We start from the raw sequence: 13,904 nt of genomic DNA, 5'->3' as shown, positions 1-13,904 counted from the left end.
TCCTGGCTCATGCGTATGGAGAAAATTCGGTTGGGAGGGGAGAACCCACTTTGTGTGCCCCACAGGTAAGTAGCGGGGGCCTAAAAGTACTTTTCTCTGCACTCCTGTACATAATGCAATATCCTTTCAAGATGTTTTCTCTCCCAACCCCCCTCAATTCTTTTCTACCCCCTGAATATCCATTTTTGCCCTTGGGGGTACTGCGGTTTATACGAACCGAAATAAGCTAACATGCTGATAAATTTCGGTAACCACTTACCGAAATCTGGGACATTTCGGTTCACAGGTACCGAAACAATTATTTCGGTAAACTTCTACCGAAAATGACCTAATTCCAGCGACCAGCGTACCGAAAACTAGGATATTTCGGTTCGCAGATACCGAACAAGCTGACGTTCGTTTTTTGTGTACCGAAAACGCTAATGTTCGGTTTGCAATTACCGAAATGGTCTAATATTTGGCTTTGGTGAATACGAACCGAAGTTTTTTGGCAAAAAAGTTTGAAACCGCAAGGGGCAAAATTGGATTTTTGGGGGGTAGAAAAGAAATGAGGGGGGTCGGGAGAGAAAACATCTCCTTTCAATTCTAAGCCTTGGGTTAGAAAAATACCCAAAACATTAATGCAATATCCTGTCAATTGAACTAAGTTCATAAACATATTCACACTTTTTATTTGGAAAAACTCGCACACTTAATTTAAAAATAAATAAATAAGAATTTCAATTCAAACTACAACCTATCCACATATCCTTACCCATTGACTTGTACTTGCACTACATTTAAGTCATACTTTTATTATTTATAAATCAAATAGGTAACCACTAATTACGTAAAAGGGTATGAATTAAAAATAGGAAGAAGAAGCAATGGACTAATGCTACTATATTTAGGATAAGATTTTTATTTTGAAGCATAGTATTTAGGATAAGATAAACTATAAACTTTGCCTTTTTGAAATAAAATCATAGAATTGGTACATTTTTTAGATGGCTGTCTCTATTATTTTATGGTTGTTAATTAAATTAAAGTTATGAGCAGACAACAATTTGGGCAATTGCAGGTTACACTTATTTCTTGTATCAAATTAAAGATTGATGTTCCTCTTCACAAAAACATCACACATTACATTATTGACGATCTGTCTCTGACATAATTAATTAGTTTGAACTTTGAAGGCCTAAAATTGTCTGTGCTAGCATCATTACAAAATGGGCCTGCAGATGGAATTTCCTCAGAGTGCCATCCACAATCACTCACATTGATTAATGACCATGGGTGAATCAAAAACTGTTTTTAGTTTTCTCCATGTGACTAATAAGTGTTTTAAGGGTTTGTAGTGCGACAAAGGCTAACAACATAATCTCTAGTCGGTCACTGGCACTAGTTTGATCGCTATGCCATTCTCGGCAATGATGTAGTGATAGTTGATTGACGAGTTGTCTCAATCTACCTTGTCGAATCATCTATATTGATTGAAGACTCGATGTTAGAATGCATTCTTTGATACCTGTTGTAGTGTATAAATTGGAATGAATAGTTCAACTGGTTGAAGTAGTTGAGCTTAAGGTTAAAGAAGTTGAAGATCCAAAATTCAAGTCTTGAGAAAATATAAAAAACTAACATAATGAAATGTATTTTTTTTTCTTCTATTTTTTATCGAGAAAGACTAAGACTTATAGTGACGAACAACAAAAATGTAGGATGTTAGTGGAGTTGAATTTGAATTAGAGGTTGCTCTTTTGAGCAAAATTTCTTTTTTAATTTTGATGTTTTTTTTGTTATCATTTGTAAATTTGAATCAAGATTGTCATAATCTAACTTTTACGTCAACACAAAAGATTGTCATAATCTAAATTTACCCTTACAAATACCAAAATATTTGGCCTGAACCCAAACTTACTGGGTCTTGACTCCGCCCACGATCCTCTAAAAATATGTTCTTTTTAGATTAATCATCGCACTATAATCTACATTATGAATCATTGCATCATCATCACCATGATACAAACATACCTCTATAATAGTTTGACACCAAGGAAGGAGAAATGGAAGCAATAGTAAAAGCTTGTTTAATCAGGATACGGTAATACATATGTCAAAGTTTAGTTTGACACCAAATCTGATTCCTTCATTTTCTTTAATCTTTTTTTTTTTGGTTACCCTTCATTTTCTTTAATCTAATGGAGTATATTTAACTCTAATTTTTAATCACTGGTTTGGTAATTCTCTGATCATTATTGCTATACAACCCAAATAAGGAAAATGTGGTTTGCTTTTTTTTCCTTTGTAGTTTGTAAATTTAAAGATGTATGGTTTGCTTTATATTATCTTCTTAACAACAACACCAATAAAAAAATCATCAAAGAATAACAAAAACAAAACTCTAATGTCTAATGGAACAAAGCTCTACTAATAATGGGTATATTAATTGAATTTTTGTGCAAGAAAAAATAATTCAAAATTGATAAATAATGATAGTTTTAATTCTTAATTTTTTATATCTAATCGGAATATTGACATCTTCCATTGAATAATTCTTAGAGTTTGTAATTGTTTTTTTGAGTATGAATATGGAAACCAAAGAAACTTTCTTTTTTTTTTTTATCAATATGTGAAAGCAAACATCTTTGACCATAGAGAGATACCACATCGGGGGGAGAGAGAATGGCGAGGAGTTCTCGAAAAAAAAATATGCATCTTAATAATTAAAATCATATCTTTAGTTTAAGTAGTAATTGTGTGTTTTATATGGAACAAAATTTGGTTATTAAGTTAATACACACAAGCTTTGAATTTAACAAATTTACGGATAAGATTTAGGCTCTGTTTGGTAACACAAATAAGCTAGCTTATAGTTTATTATATGAGCTTATAAGCTTGTTTCAAAAAATTAGAGGTGTTTGGTAACAAGCTTTTTGTACTAGCTTATAGCTTTTTTTCAGATGCTATTTCAAGTAGCATTTGAGCTTATAGCTTATAGCTTTTTACACTTTATTCCATTTTTACCCATTAATTTAATAACTACCCACTCTAAAAAATAAACTACCCACTATCAATTATTTAATTTTATATTTAATAACCACTTTAAAAGCTAATTTTACCAAACACTTTAATTTCAATAAGCTAGTTTTTCAGCTATCAGCTATAAGCTAACTTTTCAGCTATCAGCTAGCTTATAGCTTATTTTTACCAAACAAATCCTTAGTGTCGAATTAAATTTTAACATCTTGTGTCAACGAATCTTGACTTATAAAATTAATCACGGACAGAAAATTTTCAAAAACAAATTTAATTTTTCTGCACCAAAATTTATTGATTAAAATTTATTTTAGCATGTGCAACAAATCTTAAAAGTACGATTTAAAAAATAAAAAAAACTAAGGTGGTAGCAATTTTGATTAAAATTTTATCCTCCCCACTAACTCATTTTGCTATGGTTGTTTAGTATTAAATTATAAGAAAAAATTAATAATGTATTCTGAAAAGATGTATGGATTAAAATATGTATGTAAGCTAATGTCCGGATCAGCATTCTGATTTGTAAAGTATTGATATCTCTCATCCGTTTGAAATGCTTCGTCATCCCATTCAAGATTTAAAATTATAATATTTCTTGGTCTTGATATTATCTCTTTGATTTGGTTAAATTCTTACTTTGTTATAATCAAGGCAAATAGCAGCTTTTGTTTGGAAAGATGCTTTGTTTGTTTGTGGCTAACCACTATGTGTAAGCACGGATTAAAATTAGTTTAACCAATACATTAGACCTGAGTGATTAATGAGTTTTATCATACGACAAATTCCTCAAAAGAACTCGCGTTTAATTTTTGGGTGGAATAATTTTTAGCTAAATTTTATTTACTTTGTAGCCGAACTTCAAATTACTAGACCTCCAACTTTTCCAAAAAAATCGAAGATCAAACACAAAAATAAATAAATAATTAAAACTAATCGTAAAAGTTGATTGTCCATTCTCTAATTAAACGGTTCTGAAATACCGACTTCACCAACCCTCAGATTCTCATTGTTGAACATTTAATTGCAAAAATACACATATGTTTGTTATGTTAGTGATGTTAAATGGATGATCTCCTTCAATTCCAAGAGCAATAATATGTAGTTAGTTGGAGGGGGATGGCTTTGTTTTGGGGTGATTGTCTTTTGCTGGCTGTTGTTTTTGTATTGGGAGACATTATATTTGAGTAATTGGCATGTGTTATGCCTCTATTTATTTATTAATAAAATTTGTTTGAGCTTTCAAACAAAATATAAATATATTTGAGTAGTTTATGTGGCAACACTAAATTGATGATATATATGTGTCTTACTTATTAGAGATCCACAAAAACTAATAATTTTGTTCATTCATTTAAACTATATTATTGAGATGATAACATTAGAAGTAGTTTTTATAGCGGTTTTTATGAATTGCAATATATACGTGATGAAAAATATCTATATGTATGCAATGTGATTGATTAGTGGACACATTGTCACTACTCAAATATATTTATACATGTAAATTGTTTTTGGTTCGTAAAACGTGTTTCACCAACTAATTAATTACGAGTTAAGTTATACTCCCTCCGTCCTAAAATATTAAGGAAAAACTGGTCAAATAAAATTAATGTATTTGGTTAAAATTTGAACTAAATACATCAATTTTAATTGACAAATTTTTCCTTATATTTTAGGACGGAGTATCATCGACATTTATCCTATCATTGTTGTTTTAACATTCTTCAACATTTTTAAATGTTTTCTTAAATTTTGGAAATATGTGGTAGATTACGGGATATTTTATAATATTTCAAAAGTTTATAAATACATTAAAAGAATTAAAAAATGATTTTTTTTTTTTTTGATAATATGAATTAAAAAATGATTTATGTGGTGGCAGTACTAGTACATGTACATATGAATTATTACCTGAAAAATAAGTGGTATCAAAGGATTCTCTTTCAAGAGTTCAAGAGATACTTTCATTTCAAAACTTTTCCCACATGGACGACCAACTTTATGTAAATTTTAATCAAATTACAACGTTTTTCCAAAAGCAAGAAAAAGTGAAAAACAACTAGATTACACTTCATGGTGGCGGCTCAAGTTTATCCATTAGGATAATAAAGGGAACAACCAATTTATTACTTATTTATTATAATTATAATAAAAAATTAACAAATTATATATATTATCTACAAATTATCTATAAATTTAGTGAAGATATTGTTTTTTTTTTACTATCATATCATATTGATACGAAGTTTTCACTGTTATTAACGATGATTAATTTCTGTGAAGAACTTGTAAGACAAATAAGATAGGTTCTTCTCTCATAAATCGAACTTCTGACCACATGTTTAACAAACTAAATTATTTATTTTTTTTGATTAATAGACTTAATGACAAAGCCATTTAAAATTCACACGACCGGAGATCGAATTCTAATCATGATGTCCAACACGAACAATTTTAACATTTCTATCATTTCAGTTACAATTCTTGGACACAAGACTAAAACTTTTATCACTTTAAATAATTTATTATTCCTATTGATGAAAGATATTATATTCTATTGATCTTGTTAGAAATAGTAACTTTTTGTGTAAAAAAGAAAAAGAAAAAGAAAGAGTAGTAACTTTTAATCAAATTTTATTTATCTTTATCAGAATTCGAAATTACAGCACCTTATTTGAGAACTAAATATTTTAAAAATAGAAAGAAGTTAGTAGTAATAGTATATTATCCAGAAACGCATATATGGTAGGACCCTATTATTAGCTTACGTGTTAAATCGTTCCACAGGATTGTTACATCTGTCCTTCCTAACCTATCACGCAACTTATAGGTAGAAGGTTCATGAACTGGGGCCCACATTCTGTATCTATATAATATAGCCCATGATGCCACGTGTCATCTATCCGACACATCATTCGACAACGCCGTTTCACACTCTATTAGACTGAAATCTCAATCATACCCACAAACACTAGACGACAAAAGTGTACAATGCAGGGATACTTACTCCAAGTGGCTTGGTAAAGTGGTAGGTAAGTCAACTTGATGTTTTAGTATCATTATTTTATATTAAACAAAAAGAAATTAAGATCAAATATTCAATCAAAAGTTTACTAGTTCATGACAAATTGTTTAGTAGATATTTGAGATCAAATATTTATAAGGAGTATTAGATTAATATATGTAATGTCCACTTGTTTAAACTCAGTTAAATTTTACATATTTTTCAACTAAATTTTACATATTATCAAAAGATGGTAGCTAAGTGCTAACCATCACAAAATATATACATAAGAGAAAAAAAAAAAGGTACAAAGGGAGGGATCAAGCCAAAACTCCATTAAAAGGAACACAATCTAAAATTAGGCATTTTTAGTTTGTTGGAGTTCAAACAAGCATCAATAAACAAAGGAGAAGCAGATTAAGTAATGAAAGTTGATAAACTCAGACCATGATTAACAATGAGATAAGTTACTTTGTTTCCCTCTCTATAAATATGAGAATATCATATAATTCATTTGATTAAGCATAAACAAAACATTCACCCATATGTTTCTTATAGGCCAAGTAATTAGTTTGATTGGATTTTTGAAGGCTGCAACTACCAAAAAAGACTCTCTCTCCAACCAAAGATTGAGCCAATTGTTTTCAAAAGCTATCTCAATTGGCGACATTGCTCCACAAAGCTCTGCAAAGTAAGCAGATGCTACTCCTAAAGGATCCGCAAAGCATACACAAAATCAACATTATTATTTCTAAAAACTCCACCACATGAAGCATTTTCAGGATTCCCACAAAATGCTCCATCTATGTTGCATTTTGTGTCATTTTAGTATTTTTATTGTTAAAAATAGTTGTAGAGTTGAATGACTTTTATTTTAATTTAGAGTTTAAAATATTATTACACATGTTATATAGGAATTAACTATTCCTCCACTTAAGAACCACCGCCGGCCCTAAAACTCTTTTTGATTTTCTTCTTCTTCTCTCACCCATAGAGGGGTGGTTTTAGGTCAATTTTTGGCCTAAAATCACCCCTTTACATTTTTTTCTTCTTGCTTTTTAATACAAATAAGTGATTTTCACATAGTTTAAGTCTTATAGTTTTGTTTTCATCTTTGCGATTTTATCCTTTGTTTTGATTTTCAGTATTGTTGTCCCGTCTTAGTGCGGAGTATTGTTGTCCCGTCTTAGTGCGGAGTATTGTTGTCCCGTCTTTGTGCGGTGTTCATTTGTTTCAGGTTTGAAGATTAAGGTTGATCCAGTGCAGATCCAATCAATGACTTTTGTACCATCAACGCTACAGATCCGGCGACATGAATGTTCCGGAAACTTCAATATAGTCAAATATGTAGGCTTTTGCAATATGCCGTTTGATGCTATTAACACGGATGCTGTGAGTTTGTTCGCAGATTCATCCTTTTTGTTTTTAGCGATTTTGATTTGTATTGCATTGATGTACTCTTATCAATTTGAATGAATGAATATCTTTTATTTAGTCAAAAAAAAAACTATTCCTCCACATCATACCATAAAAGTGAGATACAATGGAATAATTTGGTGGAATATATAATTGGTAATAGATGACAATGTAAAAATATTTTATATTGTGGTGCATGATTATAAAGTGAGATAAACGAATATATCAACAATGAATTGATACAAGTGGTAAGAGTCTTAGTCCCCTTAAGCACATGATCAGGAGTTCGATTCAAGATTCATGTTTATGGAGAAAATTCGGTTGAGAGGTTTATGTGCCCCACACATTCTCCGACAGAAATTAATCATCGTTAACAGTGATGAAAACTAGAGCTGTCAAAGGGGTCGGCCCGGTCCAGCCCGACCCGGCCCGAGGGGGCCCGTTCATATAAAGGGGCTGGCCCGGCCTGGCCCGGCCTGGCCCGTTAACTTCGTGGCCCAGCCCGCCTAGCCCGGCCCAATAAGTAAAAGCCTATATGGCCCGATGGACCGGCCCACTAATTTTCAGTTTTTTTTTTTGAAAAAAAAAACAGATTCTAGTACTAAATTTATTTTATATCTAAATATCCCTATATTTTCTCACATAATCTCCCAAACAATAATATCATCCTCTTTATCCTCATCAAACAAACAAACAAATCTCTAACAAATAATCTCATCATAATCCAAAAAGTTTTTTGTCATATTATTATTATTATTATTATTATTATTAGCGGCCAGTGTCAGTTTGTGTGATCCACATTTTCTATTTTGCCTTATGTTTTGGTGAGTTTGTTAATAAAAGATTTTTACAACTAAAAAAAAAGACGCGTCTTATGTTATGGTGAGTTTGTTAATAAAAGTTTTTTGCTGGCCAAAAAAAAAATTAAGGGTATTGTTGTTATTATGAAAAGTTCACACCAAATTTTTTTGTATCCTCTTTATACATAGGTATAGATTTCCACCTCGTATCTCAGTATTTTATATCTACTTCTAATATAATCAAATTAATTACTACCAAAGTTACTAATTTATCCTTAGTAGTTTTAACTATATTCCAAGTTTTATATCCTTCATTGTAATTTCACAACAAAAAAATATAGAAAGAATATAAGATAAATACAATAAAAACATGATATGCTTAGAAATATGAATAAAACAGATTATAGATAGGAACAAAACACAAATAATAACAATAAAACGATAATTTGTTTTAAAAAAAATAATAAAACGACAAAACTAATAAAAAAGATTATATATAATTTATGCGTAAAAATAGGATCAAAATATAACAATAAAAAAATTATATAATTTTTTAAAATATTTTTTAAATTTTTTAAGGGGCCGGCCCAGAAGCCCGTGGGCCGGCCCATGACGGCCCATGAAAAAGCCTGGCCCGATAAGGTCTGGCCCGATAAGGCCCGGCCCGCTAAAGTCTGGCCCGATAAGGTCTGGCCCGATAGGCCTAATAGGCCGGCCCAATAGCCCGACCCATTTTGACAGCTCTAATGAAAACTTCATACCAATATAATGCTAACAAACAAAATAAAAATAATGCCTAAAAAAACAAAATAAAAATAAAGAATATTCCATCACTTGAAAAATAAAAATAAAGAATATTTCATCACTTGAAGACTTGAACTAGATTTTTTGGTAATTAACTAGTCACGTAATTTTTGTTTCCTGCGAAAATTGTGCGTCAAAAAAATTTTCCAGCGAAAATTGTGCATATATTTTCACTACACTCTGTTGAAAACAAACTTCAAGTTCAACGACCCAACCCAAGTTAAGTTTCCCGTATTCTTCTGTTTTTCAGTTCCAAGCAAAGGTCATATGAGTAATTTCCAGCCTCTTATCCATTTAAATACGGCGCCGTATGATTAGAAGAAGCACGTGACAGCTGGCCATCGTAGAAAAGAAGGAGAAAAACAACTTTGTTTCTTTGTTTCTGTTTCTTCTTCTTTGCCGCAATTCTCTCATTCATTCATTCATCTATCCATCAAAATCTCTCTCTCTCTCTCTCTCTCTGAAAATAATCACTTCTTCTCAGTAACTTCCACATCACCATCATCAATGGTTCAACTCATGAGATCCGATTCTGATAATAATCACTTCTACAAAAAAGTTAAATTAGAGTCTCAACAACAAGATGATGTTCCTAACAAACGTCCCAAATTTGATTCTTCTACCAAGGTCTATTTTTTATTCCAAATCTTTAATCTTTATGCAAAACCCATCATTAATTTCATATTGGGTCGTTTATTTTAGATTAGTTTAGTTTAGTTTGTTATGTTTAATTTTAATTCTCCAATCAAGGTCTAGTTTTTCTGATAAATCTTAAATCTTTTTGTAAAACCCATTATTAATTTCTTTTTTGGGTAGTTTTGTATTTAGTTTGTTATGATTCCTGCTACTGATTTCAAGTTTGTGTTTTTTTGGTTTTGGTTTGGAACAGTGTGATTCAAGTGGTGATGATTTGGTTCCAAATTCACAATCTTTATATAACCCTTTGGATGAACCAAGTCCTCTTGGTTTGCGTCTAAAGAAGAGTCCTTCACTTTTGGATTTGATTCAGATGAGGCTTTCTCAACAACATGATTCTAAGAAGAAAGATCACAAGGGTTCTGCTGCTTCTGCTGCTGATTCTAAGCTTAAAGCTTCCAATTTTCCTGCTACTGTTTTGAAGATTGGAACTTGGGAGGTAAGATCATACTTTTGTTTTGTTCTTTCTAGTTATAGAAATAAATAAATTATTAAACATGATGGTGATGTGATTGTTGATTGTTATTTGTTATGTATGATCTTGCAGTATAAGTCTAGATATGAAGGAGATTTGGTTGCAAAATGTTACTTTGCAAAGCATAAGCTAGTTTGGGAAGTTCTTGATGGCTGTCTTAAGAATAAGATTGAAATTCCATGGTCTGATATCATGGCTCTCAAGGCAAACTATCCTGATGATGCACCAGGAACACTGGAAGTTGTGGTAAGCATTTTTTTTAGTGTTATTGCTTACTAGATTTTGGATCACAATTATGTGTCATGCTAAGTTTGTTGATTCTATATCTTGTAGCTTGCAAGAAGACCCTTGTTTTATAGGGAGATCAATCCACAACCAAGGAAGCATACCTTGTGGCAAGCAACATCAGACTTTACCGGTGGAGAAGCCGGCAAAAATAGGTATAAAAATTGAGTTTACTAGGCATACATGTAAATCATTTTTGTGTTATTGATGGCGGAAAGCCAAAAGCCCACCATATCTTGCGCAAAATAGTGTGTGCCGTCAGTCATCCTTCACGAATTGGCCACAAAGGATGCAAAAAAAATTGCCAAAAACAATTGCCACTGCTGTCATGGCCGATATTTGACAATAGTTTTAAGCCATCGTTCATTTATGAGGCTTTGATCTTTCCATGTCATACCATTAATTAATTATAAAGGCAGTTATAAATGTGCAATAATGCGGGAAAATAGGGTCCGGATTGTCAGCAGCGAATATGTCTACGACAGTGTCTGCTGCCAGCTTGAAGCTTTAGATTAATCCTGCCGTTGGGATATAAGCACGCCTTGGCACTTTGTAGCTGTCCAATAGGGTTATTCGCAACTCTTGTGCCTATAAACCGAAGTCCATAAACGATGTCCATAACCAAACACGGGTTCAACATTTCATCAGTTTGAGGGCAAGACAAATCCTTCACTAAAAGAGTCCAATAAATAGCATAATGTGTGGGGGTGGGTTTTGTTCCAAAAAAACTTGAAGTTATCGTTTGTCTAATTTATCAGAACCATTGCTCAATAACACTTTCAGTTGCTTATTTTTTAAATAAAGGATACGAGAGTTTGAGAGGTTTAGATGATACAACCTACAGATCCCAATTGGTGTGTTTAAATTGCAGTACCAAGGTTGTAAACACACTACCAGTTGCTTATTTTTTAAATAAAGGATACGAGAGATTGAGAGGTTTAGAAGATACAACCTACAAAATGTATTGAATAGAGACGCCAAAAAGATTGCAGCTTTAGTAGTTGATAAGTAAAAGAAAAGATTCCAGCTTTATCCGCCACCGAATAGCTGGTTGTTGGTCAATCTATAACTACAAAAATTGGGATTGGGAGTTTTGTCGTATTCTTGTATCAGTTTATATCCTTTATGCCAACCGTTGGATTGATCTCACGGGTGAGATACTCGCAGCAGGCACTGCTGTAGAGATATTAACTGCCGAGGATCCGGATCCAGGAAAGTAAAAGATTTGCGGTGAATGTCAAAGTAAAACTAGTTTACCTTGATGGTGCATATTTGTCATCTTAAGTTTTTGTATTTTAACGGTTTTCTTTTGGTGATAAGGTGGGTTTGTTCTGACTTCTTAACGATGTGATTCTCTATGTTGTTATAGGAGACATTTTATTCAATGTCCTCAAGGTTTGTTAGGGAGGCATTTTGAGAAGCTCATACAGTGCGATCCCCGTCTCAACTTTCTGAGCCAACAACAGGATTTCGTGTTGGATTCTCCATATTTTGAGCCTGGAACTGCACTTCATGACCATATTGAAACTAGCGATGGTTATGATAGAAAAAGTGAAGGGCAAGCTGGGATTTTTGGATTGAATGATATGGAATCAGGATCTGCTGTTCAATCCTCTTCCTCCAGAAGTGAACATAATCTCATGGGTAAAGCTGTTGAAAACAATTTCCAAGAAATTACCTCCCCTAGCTCAGGTAATTGCTTCGGATTACTCTTTTTATATCATTTGAATTTCCGTATCATGGTAAATGCACACATTTATAGCATTTTGTATTTCTTGAGATTGTGGCATGTCAAAGTAAAGATCACAAATATTTTTTACTTCGAATTTAATTTGGAATCAATTCACAAATCTTTTAAAATTTGTTGAATGGTTGGTGAGATTGCATATGATTCAAAGCATCTAGTGTGATGAAATTGAGAGTATATTTTGTTGTTCGATACAAAGTATCTACAAACTTGATGTGTTTTTTGCGGTGAATAAAACGTATGTATATAAACATTTAAGTCAACACACAATGCCGGATCCTCTGCAGCATATAGCCGTGTAGTCAAATCTCAACCCTTTTTTTCTATCAAAGGTACAATTCGCATCCAATGGTCGAGATTTGCATGCACAGGTTCAATGGTTGTAGAGGATCCTGACTGATCTTCAAATCCGGATGAAGAAGGGAAATATTATTCCTCCTCAACTGTCGTCCCTCAGGCTTGGAAATTATGTTGTAGCATATTTTAATGTGACATGTTTCCATTTTTTATTATGCTTCTATTCTAAGGTTTTTTGATTTTGACCCGTGGCCGTCTTTTATCATGATATAATGAAAAAATATTAAAAATAGCTAACATGTAACATGTGTCTAAAATAAGGACAATTTTTTAATTACAATCATTCTATATTTCTATATGCCTTATGCTTTTATCATCACATGATTCAAAAATGATATAATTCCATATTTTATTATCATGCGCAGTGATGAACCCTCATGCAATCAAAGGTTTCAAGAGTAGAGGACCTGAATCTTTGAAGTTTCTCAGCAATTTGAATCAGATAAAATTGCCTGGTCTTCATCCTTCCATGTCGATGGATGATTTGGTCGACCACATCGGACACTGCATTACTGAGCAGATGGGACCTGAAAGCTCCAACTTTGCTAGTGACAGATCTATGTTGGAGGAATTCACACAATACTTGTTCAATGACACTCAATTTCCACCAACCTCTGATGAACAACAGCCAGCCTCTGATGAACAGTATGTCATGTCAAGAGTGAACTCCTTATACTGTCTTCTTCAGAAAGACCCTCCTGCAGCCAAAGAACAACCGGTTCAAAACCTCGGTAATAATGTTTTCCATGCAATGGAGGATAGAAAAATTGGTGAGAGTAATTCTGCTGAATGCAAAAGTAAAATGGTTGCTTTTGAAATTCAACAAGATGATGATGATGATTCTGGTAGCCAGCAGGAAAATGGTTTGTCTAGGCAAGAATCAGCTGGAGATTTACTGCTTAATCTTCCAAGGGTTGCTTCTATGCCACATTTTCTATTTCCTATGACTGAGGATTCTGGTAGTCATGTTAGATAGTGATTTTCTGATATAGCAGCGCAAGGATAAAAAAACCAAACCTTTTATGTAGTTTTCAACAGTGTGAATATTTTTTATTTTATGTGCATTTGGTTATTTGAACTCAATGGGATTCAGAGATTGTGATTGATGAAGAATCCCAACAGACATCTTTTCAGTTGAACAAAAATAAGACAGCAAAAATATGTTGATAGTGTGTTTGAGAGAGTCAACACTTTGTTGCCATCTCTAAGGACCCGTTTAGTTCTATTGATCATTGTTTTTATTTTCATTTCAGATGATAAACATATTAGATTGCATTTTACATTTTTTTTCTTACCATAATT

General features: G+C 32.5%; 1 protein-coding gene across 1 annotated transcript; it reads left to right on the top strand.

The window, feature by feature from the left end:
- Positions 1-9,109: 9,109 nt before the first annotated feature.
- LOC123882502 lies at positions 9,110-13,849 on the top strand. Its single transcript, XM_045931369.1, has 6 exons — positions 9,110-9,669; positions 9,932-10,177; positions 10,286-10,459; positions 10,547-10,653; positions 11,868-12,190; positions 12,968-13,849. The coding sequence occupies exons 1-6, from the start codon at positions 9,550-9,552 to the stop codon at positions 13,576-13,578; spliced, it is 1,581 nt and encodes a 526-aa protein (XP_045787325.1). The 5' UTR covers positions 9,110-9,549; the 3' UTR covers positions 13,579-13,849.
- Positions 13,850-13,904: the final 55 nt, after the last annotated feature.

Source organism: Trifolium pratense, linkage group LG4, assembly GCF_020283565.1.
Source record: "Trifolium pratense cultivar HEN17-A07 linkage group LG4, ARS_RC_1.1, whole genome shotgun sequence".
Taxonomy (NCBI): domain Eukaryota; kingdom Viridiplantae; phylum Streptophyta; class Magnoliopsida; order Fabales; family Fabaceae; genus Trifolium; species Trifolium pratense.
This window is presented reverse-complemented; position numbering and strand designations above follow the sequence as displayed.